General features: G+C 56.3%; 2 protein-coding genes, 1 non-coding gene and 1 pseudogene across 7 annotated transcripts in view; all 4 read left to right on the plus strand.

The window, feature by feature from the left end:
* Positions 1-3694, plus strand: part of LOC105472513 (transient receptor potential cation channel subfamily M member 2) — a 97141-nt gene extending 93447 nt beyond the window's left edge. For all 5 annotated transcript variants that reach the window (XM_071095800.1, XM_071095801.1, XM_011725838.3 and 2 more), the window contains 3 exons: positions 302-403; positions 1920-2036; positions 2709-3694. In XM_071095800.1, coding sequence (XP_070951901.1) covers positions 302-403; positions 1920-2036; positions 2709-2834 — 345 coding nt within the window. In that variant the 3' untranslated portion in view covers positions 2835-3694. The remainder of the gene's footprint in view (positions 1-301; positions 404-1919; positions 2037-2708) is intronic.
* Positions 264-345, plus strand: LOC112425074 (Z6 small nucleolar RNA). Its single transcript, XR_003016073.2, has one exon. It is a non-coding gene; the product is annotated as a Z6 small nucleolar RNA (small nucleolar RNA).
* Positions 3695-10270: 6576 nt separating the features above from the next.
* On the plus strand, positions 10271-16754 carry LOC105472514 (leucine rich repeat containing 3). Its single transcript, XM_011725844.2, has 2 exons — positions 10271-10407; positions 11239-16754. The coding sequence occupies exon 2, from the start codon at positions 11385-11387 to the stop codon at positions 12156-12158; it is 774 nt and encodes a 257-aa protein (XP_011724146.2). The 5' UTR covers positions 10271-10407; positions 11239-11384; the 3' UTR covers positions 12159-16754.
* Positions 12183-16754, plus strand: LOC139362659 (putative uncharacterized protein LRRC3DN; annotated as a pseudogene).
* Positions 16755-17154: the final 400 nt, after the last annotated feature.

Consider the following 17154-nt stretch of genomic DNA (forward strand, 5'->3'; position numbering starts at 1 on the left):
GGAGGGGGTGCCCTGTCATCCTTGGGGAGCCTGAGCTCAGGGTAGGTATCCTGGGGGCTGTCCCTGCTCCTCAGAGGTTGTGCCTGTAGCCCAGTGCCCCCTGCTCGGGCCATGGCAGGCTCACAGATGCTGACGTAGATGGCTGGTTCTGGGTAATGTCACTCCAGCCCAAGACGCCGCCTGCCTGTGGCTCCTGGGGCTGGGCTGCTGCCCACGATGGGCAGAAGGCCAGTGGAGACGGGTGCCAGGGCAGCCTGAGGTCCTGCTTCAGTGCCCTGTTGACCTGCCTGTGTCTGTCCAGGGCTCCCGGGAGCCGGGGGAGACGCTGCCTCGGAAGCTGAAGCGGATCCTCCGGCAGGAGCACTGGCTGTCTTTTGAGAACTTGCTGATGCGCGGCATGGAGGTATTCCCGGCCTGTTTGCTCTGCTCCACCTGTGTGTTCCCAGGGCTGTAGGATGAACATAGCATGATACTGGGGACCTGCCCCAGCCCCATCGGGTGACAGTGGTCCCACCCAGCTTCACCGGGTGAATGTGGGCCCAGCCCCTGTCCCTAAGTTGCACAGCTCCCAGAGGACCAGGAAGCATAGCTGTGTGCAGGCCCCTCCCTCTCTGTTCCATTTTCTCCTTAGTCAAGGGGGATGGGCTGAGGACCCTTGCTGCCTTCAGGTGTGACAGCGGCTTGGAGGCATGGTGCCACCCTCCTCCGCACATCCACCCTTGCCTTGGGCACCGCTGCGCCCAAGGGTGCTGGGAAGCCAGCCCCTCCCTCAGACCTGCCCCCGACTCCCAAGCTCTGGAGAGCCCTTCCCAAGTGCCCAGCCTGGGGACCGACTGTACCAGGACTTTTTACTTCTTTAGAAACCTGTTTCCTTAGAAAGGCTTCATCTCCAGCTCTCTCTCAGACAAATGCCATGCACACTTTTTTTTGGAAACAAGGTCTTATTCTGTCACCCAGGCTGGAGTGCAGTGGTGCAATCTTGGCTCGCTGCAGCCTCCACCTCCTGGGCTCAAGCAATCCTCTTGCCTTGGCCTCCCAGGTAGCGGGGACTACAGGAGTGAGACACCACGCCCAGCTAATATTTTGTATTTTTGGTAGAGACAGGGTTTGGCCACGTTGCCCAGGCTGGTTATAAACTCCTGGGTTCAAGCGATCTGTCCACCTCAGCCTCCCAAAGTGCTGGGATTACAGGCGTGAGCTACTGCACCCAGCCCTTCATGGACACTCTTTATAATAACAGGCTACACGTGCTGGGTGCACTGGCTCACACCTGTAATCTCAGCACTTTGGGAGGCTGAGGTGGGCAGATTGCTGGAGGTCAGGAGTTCGAGACCAGCCTGGCCAACATGGCAAAACTCTGTCTCTACTAAAAATACAAAAATTAGCCAGGCCTGGTGGTGCATGCCTGTAATCCCAGCAGGAGAATTGCTTGAACCCAGGCGGTGGAGGTTACACCACTGTACTCCAGCCTGGGCGGGAGTGAGACTATCTCAAAAAAAAAAGTGATCAATGCCATGGCATGGAGCACTTCACAACATTGTGCAGCCACCACCTCTATCCAGTTCCAGAACATTCCATCACCCCAAGCTCTTCCCCAGCACTCCCGAATCTGCTTCCCATCTCCTTGGATTTGCGGGTTCTGGACATCTGTTATAACTGGACTCCTACAGCAGGTGGCTTTTGAAGCTGACTTTCTTCACTGAGCAGACGTTTCCAAGATCCCTGCAGGGCAAGGACTGTTCAGGATGAAGCCGGCATTGGGCTGCTCCGCCGTGCAGGCCCGGGCAGGCTTGGGGGAGCTGGGGAGAGCTGGGCCAGGGTCCTGTGCATGGTGGGAGCTGGGGCAGGGTAGAGGGCACGTGGTGGGCCGGAGCACTGCTCAGGGGTTCCTTGCTGTCGGGCTTACCCTGCCCATCCAGGTGTACAAAGGCTACATGGACGACCCGAGGAACACGGACAATGCCTGGATCGAGACGCTGGCCATCAGCGTCCACTTCCAGGACCAGAACGACGTGGAACTGAACAGGCTGAACTCTGTATGAACTTGGCCTCCAGGGAGGGGAAGTGGGGAGGCGGGGATGGGTATGGGCGTGGCCTCCGGGGAGGGGGAGGCAGGGAGGGGGTCTGGATTCTGGACGTGCCTCTGGGGCGTCCAAGGGTGGGACCTGGCTGTGCTCCCGGGGCTCAGGACTAGAAAGTGGAAGCTACAGGATCAGTCTTGCCCAGAAAGTGACAAAGGGGGGTACCGAGGGAGGCCAGGGAGCCACTGCAGATGGCCGGAGCTGACAGGACGGGACAGGCGACCATGAGGGCCCTGTGTAGTTCTGGGACCTGGATCCTCCAGGGAGGCAAGGCCCCCCCCCGCCTCTGCTGCGGGCTTTTAGCCTTTTATGGGGATGTGGCTTCCCAGTGCTTGGTTCAATCCTGCATGCTCCTAATTCAGAACTGCGATGGGAAAGTTCCATGCAATAACCCCAGGCTTTATATGCAGGCTAAACAGCTCCCGGCAAAGCTGCACCTGCATCTTCTTCCCCTGAAGGATCCTCAGGGCCTGGTGGGTGCATCTCTGGTGCACCTGACACAGGGGTCCTGCCTCCCATTTCACAGAGGAGTGAAGTGAGGGTGCCCTCGAAGGCTGCAGTCTGTAGGGCTCAGCTGGGCAGAGGCAGGGCTGGCAGGGAGGGTCAGCTCTGCCCTTGTTCTTCCAGAACCTGCACGCCTGCGACTCGGGGGCCTCCATCCGATGGCAGGTGGTGGACAGGCGCATCCCACTATACGTGAACCACAAGACCCTCCTCCAGAAGGTGGCAGCTGAATTTGGGGCTCACTACTGACTCTGCACTCAGGCCGGGCAGTTGCAGTCCGTGGACAGTCCCCCCGGAAACCAGGGCTTCTCTCTCCTGAGCCGGTCCAGGACTTAGGCTGATCCTGGGCCCTGCACAGGATGGGGTTTGGTGGACCCACTGCCCCTCACGGCCGCTGCAAGTTTGCCGCAGATGACCTCATGAACTGGACAGGGTCAGGGTGACCTGGGAGGAGAGCTCAAGACAGGGCACAGGCTACTCAGAGTTGAGGGGCCCCTGGGACCCTTGGCCATCAGGTGAGGGGCTGGGCCTGTGCTGGGCCCTTGGCCAGAGTTCACTCCCTTCCTGGCTGTCACCCCAAGCAACTCTTCCACTGTGGAGGTTATCGGCCCAAGGCAAGTTCCCTGGAGAGTCAGGGTCCCCTGTGGCCTGTGAGGAAGGGGCCCTGCCACTCTCCCCAAGAGGGCCTCCATGTTCCGAGGTGACTCAACACGGATCCTTGCCTGGCCTGGGGGCACCGTCTGAACTCCTGGCTGTCAGGATAAGCTCCGTGGGGGGACAGGAGCCCAGACACAGCCCAGGCCTGTGAAGAGACCCAGAGGGCCTCTGCCAGGGTTAGCCCCAGGGACCCTGGGAGGGGGCTGCAGAAGCTCTCCCTCCCCACTACCCGGGAGCTACGTGCTGGCCACACCCAGGAAGGAGGGCCAGTGTGGGCAGGAGGTGGGGATGTGGGGACCTCGTGGTTTGGTGTCAATGGCTCACAGGTGTGTGAACTATCAGGGCCCTCAGGATGGGGAATGTGGTAAAATCTGCCATCTCAGGCCTGGCTGGCTCCTGTGTGTTTTCCACAAATAAAGTTTCCGACCCGTCCAGGGCCGGGGGCTGTGTCACGGCTGCCTGAAGTTCTCCTCGATCCACAGGTGAGCTTTCTGAGGCCTGTGGATGCCCTGCAGCCCCTCAGCCCTACACCCCCAGTTTCTCCAACCCACCAGCTCCCCGTCTTCATTTTCCTAAACCTGGGCTCCAACATCGTACCCAAGCCCTCCAGGCCAGGATGGTGGCATCCACATGCCCTCCTCCTTGGCTTCCCCTGCACAGTGGTGCCAATGTGCCCTGTCGCCCCTGCAGGGGCTCCAGATGGAGCCTGGGGCGGCCTGGCTGCTGAGCACTGGCCGCAGGTGACACCCACCCTGCTCTGGGCAGGCCTCTGTCTTCCACCTGACCCAAAGCTCTCTGGCCACCCCCAAGTCCCCCTCACCCCATCAGCGTCACCAAGGACACAACTGACCCCTTATGCCCTGCTTAGAATCAGTCCCGTCACCAACTTTTGTGATGGAGTCACCCTGGGTGTGATAAAAATGTAGATCTTCAGGCCCCTTTCGAAGCTCAGAGGCAGTGGGGCTGGGAGGTCCTGGAAGCTCCATCTGGGGTCAGCATCCTCCACCCCCAAGGGGCTCTCAGGTGGCAGGTTTGAACCACAGTGCAGACTGCATGTGGCCCACCCCACTCCTCTCCAGCTCCCTCTCCCCCTGCAGCGCAGCCTCCAGGTGCTACAGGGAAAGCCTGAGACTCCTCGGTTACTGGCTGTGGGTCCAGACCTCTGCCAGGGGCCATGTTGTGCTCAGTGCTCCTGTTTCTGGCTGCAGCACTGGGCTGAGCTCCCACTGTCTGGGGCAGGTCTCAGCTCTGTGTCTGTGGGATCTAGAAACACTGAGCTGAAGGTGGCACCCAGGGAAGGGGTGGGGGCTGTGCCTGGGGGCCGTGGATTCCCCTTGACAGCTCTGGCCCTCGCCACAGCGCTGCCCCTGCCCTGCCTGTGAGACGGCCGGGGCTCTGTCTGAGAGTCCCCACGCTGGGTCAGGGGCCGGGACAGGAGGGACGAGTGTGGAGGCAGGGGCAGGCTGCACCCAGTGGCCAGCCATGGCAGTGGGGCAGGCTCATCTGAGGCCGCCCTGTCTGAGTGTGGGGCGGGCAACCCTGGCTCCTTCACCCAGGATGTTTTATTCATTTGCCTGATGGCATCCCAGCCCCGTGGATGCTGCAAGTGCAGCTCCTCCATGCCAGTCCCCAGCGAGACACCCTTGCAGCTGGGAGAGAGATTAACCAGCTGGAGCAGCTACATTTTACTCCCAGACCACAAGGCTGGATCCTGGGCAGATAAGGGAGTGAGATGCTCAGCCCTGAACTCAATCACAGCCATGAGGGAGGCTCAGATCAGGGAGGCAGGAGGCGGCTTCTGGTGTTTTTGAGAGCACAGGCTGTGGTCTGGAGCAGACGGTGGCCCAGGCTGACGTCTTCACCAAATGGGGCAGGCCACACACACAGAACCCAGGGGACCCAAGAAGGCACTCACCACGTGGCTTCAGGCAAGTGCCCCCGACTCAGCAGTCCGTCAGTGCACACACTGTCAACACCGGGAAGCATCTGCGACCAGTGAGCAGGCTGCACATCTGCCCTGTCTTGACAGTGGCGTAACACACACTTAGTCATGCACACACCTTATGTGGGAGCAGCCGATAGGTTTCTTATGTCAACAACGAGCACCCGGTCATCTCCAGCTCCCGGAGCCCCCGCATTGTTGTCCCCATGCGTCTGACCTCCTCACCCCCCCTCCCCCACGAGTCTCCCCAGTCGGAACCTGGCCAGGTGTGCTTTGCGAGCCTGGCCTCCTTCACTCTTGGTAATGTCTGCGGACTCATTCCTGTCTACACTGCGGTGTTCGGTGGCGACTGCATGAATTCACTGAATTTAAAATATACCGTAACGTTTGGGTTTGCCTTTGGCATCCCTTCCGCTTTTAACATACAAACTTCACAGCTGCCCTCACTCAGTGTCTGCAGTTTCTCTGCTCATGTTCTTTGTGCCTTGCAAGATTCCCCACTACTTTTAGCTGTCACTTCTCCTGTCTTCTCTCGTCTTCCATGAGCTTTTTGCCTTTGAATGCACTGACCAGTCACTTTGTAGAGTTTTTCTCAGTTTGGGCGTGCCCGGGATGTTCTCACGATTGGAATGGGGAGATGCATTTTTGGCAGGAATATCGCAGAAGTGACATCCTTCTCAGGGTGTCGTATCAAGGGTACATGATGCCAATCTGCCTTGCCACTGACAGCCCGAGCTTTGTCACATAGATAAGGTGGTTTCTCCACTGAAAAGCTGTTACTACTTTTTTAGAGTTAATAAATATGTCAAAGCAGATACTTTGATCCTACAGAAATCTCCAAGGAAGCTAATTTAAGTATGAGACACACTAGGTAAAAAGTAGCAAGGTGAAAGAAGATATCCCGTGCTAAACTAATCAAAGGAAAGCAGGAATCGATTTCAAATCAGGGTCTAGGGATAAAGAGGGTCATTTCATGATGACACAGGGGTCAACCAGTTAAGAGCATGCACGATGTGAGCGCAGGGTCTCAAAACACACGAAGCAAAAGCTGATAGAACTGCGAGGAAAAATTACAGACAAATCTGCAATTACAGTCAGAGGTTTCAACATGGCTATCAAGAATTTGTTGGAGACAGGGTCTTGCTCTGCCGCCCAGGCTCAAATGCAGTGGCACAATCATGGCTCACTGCAGCCTTGACTTCCTGGGCTCAAGAAATCCTCCTGCCTCAGCCTCCCGAGTAGCTCGGATTACAGGCATGCGCCACTATGCATGGCTAAGGTTTTGATTTTTTGTAGAGACGGTGTCTCACTTTGTTGCCCAGGCTGGTCTCTCAATAATTAATTAGCAGAGCAAGTAGATAGAAAGGGGATGATAATATAGGCGACTCAAATAACACAGTCATTGCTGTTTATACGACACTTCGTGGAGCAACAGAACACAAATTCAAGTGCACATGCAACAACTGCCAACCATATTCGGGTCCATGAAGGAGTCTCAATAAATTTAAAAGGATCCAAAACATAGAAGATGTCCTCTGACAACAACGGATTTAAATTAATGATCAACAGCAGAAAGAACTCTGGAAAATGCCCAAATATCTGGAAATGAAATAGCATAGTTCTAAACTCACGTGTCAAAAAGGAAATCAAAGGGAAAATTATAAATTATTTTAAACTTAATAAAAATACAGTATATCAAAATTTCTGGGATGCAGTTAAAACTGGACTTAGAGGGAAATTTATAGTACTAAATGCTTATACTAGAAAAGAAGATCACAGATCAGTGACTCCAGCTTCCACCTTAAGAGACCTAAAAAAGAATAGAAAGTCAAACCCGGCCGGGCGCAGTGGCTCAAGCCTGTAATCCCAGCACTTTGGGAGGCCGAGACGGGTGGATCACGAGGTCAGGAGATCGAGACCATCCTGGCAAACACGGTGAAACCCCGTCTCTATTAAATACAAAAAACTAGCCGGGCAAGGTGGCGGGCGCCTGTAGTCCCAGCTACTTGGGAGGCTGAGGCCGGAGAATGGCGTGAACCCGGGAGGCGGAGCTTGCAGTGAGCTGAGATCCGGCCACTGCACTCCAGCCTGGGTGACAGAGCGAGACTCCATCTCAAAAAAAAAAAAAAAAAGAAAGTCAAACCCAATGTATGCGAAACAGGCTGGATGCAGTGGTTCATGCCTGTAATCCCAGCACTTTGGGAGGCCGAGGTGGGTGGATAACCTGAGGTCAGGAGTTCGAAACAAGCCTGGCCAACATGGTGAAACCCTGTCTCTACTAAAAATATACAAAAATTAGCTGGGCATGGTGGCACATGCCTGTAATTCCAGCTACTCAGGAGGCTGAGGCAGGAGAATTGCTTGAACCCGGGAGGTGAAGTTTGCAGTGAGCTGAGATTGCACCCACTGAATTCTAGCTTGGGCCACAAAGCAAGACTCTGTCTCAAAAAAAAAAAAAAAAAAAAAAAAAAAAAAAAAGCAAAAGAAAGAATAAAGGTAAGAGTGGAAGTCAATGAAAAAAAAAAAGTGCAACAATCAATGAAACCAAAAAACTATTTCTTTGAGAAGATCAATACAATTGATAAACTTCTGATTGTTCAGTTTTAAAAAAATGCTACAAATTACCAGTATCAGAAATGAGAAAGGTGATGTCACTTCATGCTTCACAGATGTTGAAAAGATAAGGGAATATTATGAATAACTTTATGCTAATAAATTCAACAACTTGGGCAATTTCTTGAGTGATACAAACTACATACATTCATTCAGGAATACAACAAACTCAGCAGTTGTATATCCATTAAATAATTCAACCACATATAAAAATAATACATCATGACCACGTGGGGTTTATCCCAAGAACACAAGATTGATTTAACACTTTAAAATCAATCAGTATACGCTATCATATTAACAGACCATCATGCAAAAAGATTCTCAATAGATGCAGAAAAAACAAAATCCAACTTTCATTCCTGATTTAAACAACTCTCAGCAAACAAGAGAAAGGATAGTCTTTTCAACAGTCTGGAAAAAACTGATTATCCACATACACAGAAAGTAAACATTGAATCATATCTCACACCATAAACCCAAATAAAATAGGTAATAGACCCAAATGCAAACCTTTAAAACTCTAAAACCCTTGTGACTTTAGGTGAGGCAAATCTTATTTATATATGACACCAAAAGCAGGATCCATAAAACAAAACAAAACAAAACATCATAAATTGCACTTCCTGACAGTTAAAAAACTTCTGCTCTTTGAAAACCTGTTAGGAGAATGAACACACAATCCAAAGGCTCAGAGAAAATGTTTACAGATCACATATTTGATAAAGGACTTGTATCCAGAATATACAACAAACTCCCAAACTCAATAAGAAAATAAACAACCCAACTAAAAGTGAGTAAAAGGGCCGGACGTGGTGGCTCACGCCTGTAATCCCAGCACTTTGGGAGGCCGAGGTGGGCGGATCACAAGGTCAGGAGATCGAGACCATGGTGAAACCCCGTCTCTACTAAAAATAGAAAAAATTAGCCAGGCGCAGGGGCGGGCACCTGTAGTCCCAGCTACTTGGGAGGCTGAGGCAGGAGAATGGCGTGAACCCGGGAGGCGGAGCTTGCAGTGAGCCGAGACTGCGCCACTGCACGCCAGCCTGGGCGACAGTGAGACTCCGTCTCAAAAAAAAAAAAAAAAAAAAAAAAAAGTGAGTAAAAGATTTGAACTCAATGCTTACTATGGGAGATGGAGAATAAACAGATGAAACGATGCTCAACATCACTGGCCAACAGGGAAATACAAATTAAAACCACAATTCCAGCTATCACCACACACCTATTAGAGTATCTGAAATTAAAAAGACCAATCATACCAAGTGCTGGGGAGGATGTGGAATGTAAAACCATACAATCGCTTTGGCAGTTTCTTAAAAAGTTTCACATATGGCTACCGTGGCATCCAGCCACTTCACTCCTAGACATCTATTCAAGAGAAAGAAAAGCATTCATCCAAAGACTTGTGCACAATGTTCGGATCAGCTTTATCTGTAAGAGCCAACACCAGAAACCACCCAAATACCCACGAGCAGGTGAATGGAAACAAACTGTGGTACACTCATACACTGGAGTACCACGCAGCCATGCAAGAACTACCCATTGACAAACCAAACGACACAGGTGAATCTCAAAAATAATTGCACTGAGTAAAAGAAGCTACACAAAAAGCACATATACTATTCCATTTGTGCAAATTACAGGAAATGCAAAGTAATCTGTAGTGACAGCAGGCAGATCAGTGCTTGCCTGGGGATGAGGGAGGGCAGGGAGAGATGACCAAGAGGGAACCCAGGGTGTTCACTAGGCTGATTGTGGTGATGGTTTCACAGGCATATCCGAGTGTCAAAACGTATCAAATTAAAATGTGTAGCTTACCGTCTATCAATTACATCACAATAAAACTACTTTTTGAGAATCATGAGGATGGTTCAGGTCCGGCTCAAATGCCCCCACCCTGCATTCCTCCTTGGGATGTCAGACGCCGGAGCTGGGGCAGGAGGGGACCTAGATGGGCGGAGATCTAGCCCTACTCACCCACTGGCCACGGGGTAGGCGAGGGACGCTCAGCAGGGGCTTCCCGCAGACCCAGGGTCTTCAAGCCCCAGAAGCCCCGATGCCACGGGGAAGAGGGGATTTGCCCACAGTGAGGGGCAGGGGCTGGATCGGTAGCTCCTCCCGGCCCGCAGGCCCCGCCCACACCCATAACCACGCCCTCAGCCTCCACCACCGCGTCCTCAGTCCCGCAACCACGCCCACAACCCGCCCACAGCCCCTGCGACCTGAGTCTTAGTACCGGCTCCATCTAAAGCCGCACCACCAGCTCCTCCTATGCCCCGCCCCATCTCTTCCAGGCCCCGCCCTCAAACCCCGCCCCCGCCTAACCACAAATCCCGTTCAGGTCTCCTTACATGCCCCGCCCCTTCCCCGCCCACGCGGGAATCGACACAGCCAGTCTCCGCCTTTCGTCCCGCCCCTCCCTCCAGGCCCCGCCCCTCCCCGCCCCTCGCCAGCGCAGGCCGGAGCCGCGGCCTCCCCAGCCAGTGGTCGCGGGCGCGGGCGCAGGGGCAGCAGGGTCGCCACCGCGCCAGGGGTGGAAGCGGGTCTGGCGGGCTCCGAGAGACCCGGGAGCAGCGCGCAGAGCAGCCTCCGGCCGCCGCCGCGCAGGTAAAGCCCCCGCCCAGCCCTGGGAGCATGGATCCCCCACCACCCGTGACCATCCCCCCGCCGCGAGTGCTCGGGTCTCGGGGGTCGCAGGTTCCGGGGGTCCTAGGGCCGGAGGGTCTAAAGGCTCGAGGTCCCGGGGGTCCGAGCCCCTCCCGGCCGGCTCCGCGCGCGGCCCCGCCGTCCACGCCCAACGCGGGCCGCGCGCACAGGGCTTGGCTTCTCCGTTTTCTCCGCTTTTCTTCAGGCAGTTGAAAGGCGCGGTTCTGCGCCCGGTGCGAGCCGCGGCTGCTTTAGGGCTGGCAGGGAAAGGCTTGCTGGGTTATTACAGTTTTTAGGGATTGTCGGAGTCAGCCAGGCGTTGGCTGCGGGAGTAGCCCCTGGCGCGCGAGCGCCCGCTGGTGCCCGGCCACGTGCCCGTCTTGACCCGCGCTCCAGGTTTGGCAGAATCTCCAGCCGTCCCCGTCCTCCTGGCATCCACCCTAAGGAGGGGCTGGGTGGTCCCAGGCCGCCGCCACCCCGCCACCCGGCCTTTGGTCCCCAGCGGTGTGGGAAGTGGCCAGGGCTGACCGCAGTGACCACCGACTGCGCCACACGGAGCCCCCTGGCAGTGCCAGCTCCTTGCACTTGTGGGACGCTCCTCCCGGGCGCATTGGGAGTCTCCAGAAGTAAGTTACAGGCAGAGCTGTTTAAGGAGGCGTGCTCCCCATCCCAGACCCTTCGGCGGGCCCTGGACAACCTCCCCACCAGTGGACGCATTTCCCAGATGACTGCAGCAGGCAGTGCTGACCCCCCTCCTTCCCTCTCCCCTCCCTCCTGCGTCTTCCCTTTCAGAGCTGCCAGAGTGGAGTGCACTGCTTCTCCCAGCCCGGCAGGATGGCGGGTTCTTGTCTGGTTGGATAAGGCCTTGCAGCAGAAAAGAGCTCCATCTCCAGGCCTGAGCAGAGGCGCGCATCTCCCCATTCCCAGGCCAGCTCAGGATGGGCACCGTGCGCCTGCCTTGCCCCTCCCTCCTGCTGGTCTCCACCCGGGGGTCTTGTCTCTTCCTCCTCTTCTGCCTGCGCCTGGGCGCCACCTGCCCGCAGCCCTGCCGGTGCCCTGACCATGCAGGGGCTGTGGCTGTCTACTGCAGCTTGCGGGGCCTGCAGGAGGTCCCCCAGGACATCCCGGCCGACACCGTGCTCCTGAAGCTGGATGCCAACAAGATCTCCCACCTCCCGGACGGGGCCTTCCAGCACCTGCACCGGCTCAGGGAGCTGGATCTGTCTCACAACGCCATCGAGGCCATTGGCCCCGCCACCTTCGCGGGCCTGGCGGGGGGCCTGCGGCTGCTGGACCTGTCCTACAACCGCATCCAGAGGATCCCCAAGGACGCCCTGGGCAAGCTCAGTGCCAAGATACGCCTGTCCCACAACCCCCTGCACTGTGAGTGTGCCCTGCAGGAGGCCCTGTGGGAGCTGAAGCTGGACCCCGACTCTGTGGATGAGATCGCCTGCCACACCTCAGTGCAGGAGGAGTTTGTGGGGAAGCCTCTGGTTCAGGCTCTGGATGCAGGTGCCAGCCTCTGCAGTGTCCCCCACAGGACCACAGATGTGGCCATGCTGGTCACCATGTTCGGCTGGTTCGCCATGGTGATCGCCTATATCGTGTACTATGTGCGCCACAACCAGGAGGATGCCCGGAGGCACCTGGAGTACCTGAAGTCTCTGCCCAGCGCCCCTGCCTCCAAGGACCCCATTGGCCCGGGGCCCTAGCGCCTGTTCCAGCAGACCCCGCCGATGGCTGCTGTCACTTCTGTAGTAGGTGGTAACTAATGATGCTTTTGCTATTCCCTGAGGCAGGTGTCACAGCCATGTGTGCTGTGCTCCCCACTGTTGCCCTCGGGCACAGCAGCACCTCCAGGCTGGATGGTTTTGCCATCATCCGTGTGAAGGATGAGGAACCTGAAGCTTAGTGAAACAGAAAGACTGTGACACCATCAGGAAATGATCCCAATGGGACTTCAACCTGGGCTGTCCATCATGACATTCCGCCTCCTTCCACCACGCGAGCCTCTCCCACACAGGGCCCGCAGGCTGTGGATATGCACGCAGAGGACACAGGGTGCTCCACAAGCGTGAGGGTTCACGAGAGGGGGCTCGGGTTCAGGTTCACCTGCTGAAGGCGCTGATAAGTCCTGTGCTGAGGAGCTGGCTTGCCCTTGTTTACCTACAAAGTGCACTGTAGGTAAACATGAGCCTTGTTCCACTGTTCCAGGTACATTGGAACATGAGCCCTGTTTCCAGAGCAAAGTAACAGAGACCAGGTTTTTCTAGAGCACTAAGTGGGATGTGTAGCTCAAACAAACTGCCCTAAGCTTTTTGTTCTCACAATGTTTGAGCAACCCTAGTGCCAAAATTTGTCCAGTAATGGGGTGAACAATATGGAGAGAGACCTGGGAAAAGTCCAAGGTAGCTTGCCTAGGGGAAGGCAGCAGCCACATATCTGGGGCCCTGCCTGCTTCCTGCCCCTCTGGCTGTGCCTGTTGTGGGAGGCCCTGCCCCGGGGTGATCTTGGCTCACTGCAACCTTCGCCTCCCAGGCTCAATCACTTCTCCTGCCTCAACCTCCTGAGTAGCTGGAATTACAGGCACCTGCCACCATGCCTGGCTAATTTTTGTATTTTTAGTAGAGATGGGGTTTCACCATGTTGGCCAGGCTGGTCTCGAACTCCTGGCCTCAAGTGACCCGCCCGCCTCAGCCTCCCAAAGTGCTGGGATTACAGGTGTGAGCCACCACACCTGGCCCTGTGCCTTGCTTTTTCTACTAAGATATAAAACAGCTTTTTCCAAGGCCAGGAGTACTGGTGATTGATGTTTCAAGGCCAATCAATGGGATGCTTCATTTTCTCCAGCAAGAGGAACTCTCTCTTTTCACCTTTGCTGCCAGGAATCTCAGAGATAATTTAGTATTCAATTTACTTACCTTAACATTCAGGTTAGATGTTACCTCCTATATGATAGTAATTCTTGATTTTATTTTTTGTCCTTTTTATGAGTGTTTATATTTTAAAGTACTTTATTTTTTGGGGGGGTGCAAATGAGTGATCAGTGTACATTGTGTGTAGACTGAAGTGTAGGTATGTAGAGATGCTTCACCAAACAGATGCTTAAAAATGATTGGAAGTTGAGGGTGGTTTGTGTTTGGAAAGCGTCAGGTGACTTGGAAGGTGAGAGCCTGACCAGGGTGTGTGCAGTGCGAGTCACAGGAGCGTCTGTGTTGTGAGGTGCTTGGTAGGCTTTGCTCTGCCCACTGTGCAGACGTGGGGGTAGGTGAGGAGCCTGGCCCAGTGTGTGAGTGGAGGCAGCCCCAGGCCCCGCTTGCTTCCCTCATGCCACGCTGCCTGAGTGTCGCCGTGCTCAGAGGATAGAGACCTCCACGGAAACTGCCAGCGCCGCTCACCCTTCCAGCGAGAGCTAGAACCAAGTGCCAGCTCCCGGGAGCGCACCCGTGCTGGTGTGGGTCCTCATGGTCCGGACAGAGCCAGGAGGTGGCGGAGTGTCCGGTTCCACTGTTTGGAGGAAGCGGGCGCTGACACAGCAGAGTGTCCTGGGCCTGCGGGGGTTTCTATCCACAGGCCAAGTGGCTGAAAGCATAGGATAAGGATGTGTGGGTGAAGAACCGGTGCCATCCCTGGCTCTCTGATGGATGCAGGCGGGGCAGGTGAACTGTTGCTGGCCTGGCCTGCAGGCCTGGGGTCACATGGTGATTGGCGTCCTCCTGCCACCCCTTCTCCATGCCAGGGTGCCTGTGGTGGGTTTGCCCGGCCTGCGTGACCCCAGGTCCCAAGGAGAGTGTGGACTGAGGCCTGGGTGGTGAAGGCAGGGCCTCTCCTCAGCCCTGCGTCCTGTGAGTGCCAGCCAGTCCCATCTCACATTTTGGGGGGCCCTTTCCCTGCTGCCAGGGGACTCTTCATTGGCCCTTACCCTAGAATCAGCCCAGAGCCTGTACACCACCCAGACGTGGCCCTTCAGGAGGTGCACAGGGCAGGGGCAGGCCCGTCCCTCCCTGCCCCAATTGGCTGGGCTGCCCCAGCCCGGGATCTGGCCTTCCCCTTGGTGAAGGTCTGCTGGGCCCTGCCCACCTCCTGTTGGAAGGGGGAGAAGGGGAGAGGACCAGGAGGACACCAGAGGTCCCGTCCCTTGCACTGTGAGCTCAGTCAGGTCCATAAGCTGCCCACCATCCTGGCCTTACTGTGCCCCCTGCCCCACTGACATAGGGGAAAACACCTCCCCTCTAAGGAAGGCCATAGAGACCCCAACACTGTGGGGCCCCAAAGGTCCTTCATGCTCATTGGAGCTCCCACCCTAGGTGCTTGCAAGTCCTCAGCTCTCCGGGGGTACAGCCCTCCCCTTCCTGCCCTCCCCTCCCGTCGCATCTTGTGACCTCTTGACTGGCGGGGCCTGGAGCCCATGATGGACACTTGCTGAAGGAGGGGCAGCAGAGCACCCTGAGATGACATCGCTGCCTGGCCCCAGAGCACCCCACCTCTCCCCGTGCCTCGGTTCTTTGCAGCCCACATGTGAGCATACGCACCCCGGGACCTGCTGCCCGCTGGGACGCCCAGGCCAGATCAGCCCCTCTGCCTCCACGCTGCACTGACTGCAAGAGTTTCCCACATCTGCAGAGGCCGTGGGCTCAGCCCCACACCAGCCAGGCCACCAGTGTTGACAGCGGTGAGGCGGGGAAAAGGGAGTGTCTCAGTTCAACCTGTGGACATAGTGGAGGTCTCCGCCTTGTGAGGCAAGGCAAGGGGGAGGGGAGAGGCAACTGGGGGGATTCTGTGACTACTGGGCCACCAGGGAGCCAGAATCTTCCAGCCAGACTGGCAGGGCGGGACTTAGCTTCCTGATGCCGGCCGTTCACCACCCTCACCCCTGGAAGCTCCCTGGACATCATGGGAGGCAGAACCTGAACCCCAACCTAACCCTAATGCTAACCCCTAAACCAACCCTCGCCCTAACCCTAATGCTAACCACTGACCCAACCCTCACCGTAATTCTAATCCCTGATCCAGCCCAATCCTAACCCTAATGCTAACCCCTAAACCAACCTTCACCCTAACCCTCATGCTAACCCCTAACCTAACCCAGCCCTAACTCTAAAGCTGACTCCTAACCCTAGGAGAGGAGCCCAGGCTTGGACCCCTCCCCCTGCTAGTTTCCTGTTGGACTTTGGAGCCCCAGATGCCTGCTCAGAGGCTCCCTTGTGCGGGGCGGGGTCCAGCAGTGGGGGATGGGCCCGGAGCCAGTGTAACCACCAGCAGAACCATCCTGATCCACAGGGCCGTCCCTGGTGGGGTGAGGCTCCCTGGGGCAGGAAGGCCACCAAGGGCAGGGAGACTCCCAGGCCCACTCACGGCGTAGGCACCACAGGGGCTGGCTGGAGGCTATAGGGGTGCAGGGTGTGGGCCTGCTGGGGGTTGCGTGGCAGACAATGGGGTGTGGGGTATGCTGGCAGCTGTGGGTGAGTGAGGAGCCTCCTCTCGTGAAGGGCCCTGGGGAAGAGGAATCTGGCCCTAAGAGACCCCCGCCTCCTCTGCAGGGGCTGCCCGCAGGAGGGGAACCTGGGGCCCCCAGCCTCACCTACAGGGAGGGTAGATGAGAGTTGTAAACCGCACATGAGGCTGGGCTAAACCTGGACGTGTTTCATAACCGAAGCAGCCAGGAAACTCTGGCTCTGCCCAGAGCTCATCTGGGCAGGACATGGGGACGAGTGTCCAGGCTGAAGGCAGGACCCGGCCAGCAAAGGGCCATTTCACATTGAGCTCCACAGCTAGTCATATTCTGTGGAATGTGCGGACGTCCACAGCCCATCAGACAGGGTCTGGAGTGGGGGTGCTGTCTTGGGCAGCTCTTCCCGAGGGTCTGCAAAATCCCAAGGTCACCAGAGCCAAGGCAGGAAGGCAAGGAGCCCGGCTTCTAAGGAACTCTGATCAGGTGTGGCCCATGGCTGGGAGGCAGCTGACTCCATGGTGCATAGCACAGAGGGCGGCCCGGAGTCCTGGACACTCCTGGCATGTCCCCTCGTGGGGGATGTGGGGACTTGGCTTAGGTCTCGTCTGGCTGGCCTTCCTGGACCGCAGTGGCCGGGAGCTGAAAACCATGACCCCAGGCTCCCTGCAGCTGTTCTCGATGGGATTTCGGTTCTCCAGTCAGATGCGTTTACGCAGGACTTGGATCCTGAACTGTGTAACCTGGAGAGGGAGGTGTGAGCGGGCCATGCTGCTGGCCCAGACTGTGCCGGTCTCTAATTCTGTTGTCCTCGCAGCCCTTCTGTGAGCCCTCAGTAAAGCTCTTCATGCTTCAGTCAGCAAGTGTGGATTCTGTTGTCTGCAACTCTGCAGCCTGGCCCAAACCCCAAGCCTCCCCCTTCCCCAGACCTTGCAGTGCCGTGGAGCTGAGGGACCTGTGAGTCCACAGCTGTGGCCCCAGAAGGGCTACAGGAGCGGAACCTGTGTGAGCCCCACAGAGGGTGCAGAGCCGGCTTGTGCAGTTTCCAGCAGGCTAATGACAGTGGATGGTTAAATGTAGCTCCTGACAGCCAACTGTTAACGTTTCAGGCATTTTTGCACCAGGTGACGTCATGATGGCAGCCTGAATGTGACCATGGCAGCAGTCTCTACATCAAGGAAACTGGCAAATGTCAACACACCGGGTGCCCCCACTCCTGTCCCCCAGAGGCTGTCAGCATCTTCCAGCCCACACTGCCG

Source organism: Macaca nemestrina, chromosome 4 (genome assembly GCF_043159975.1).
Source record: "Macaca nemestrina isolate mMacNem1 chromosome 4, mMacNem.hap1, whole genome shotgun sequence".
Classification (NCBI taxonomy): Eukaryota; Metazoa; Chordata; class Mammalia; order Primates; family Cercopithecidae; genus Macaca; species Macaca nemestrina.

What these genes read in the sequence shown, in the direction of transcription:
- LOC105472514 (XM_011725844.2), top strand. Translation starts at nt 11,385, where the DNA reads ATGGGCACCGTGCGCCTGCCTTGCCCCTCCCTCCTGCTGGTCTCCACC.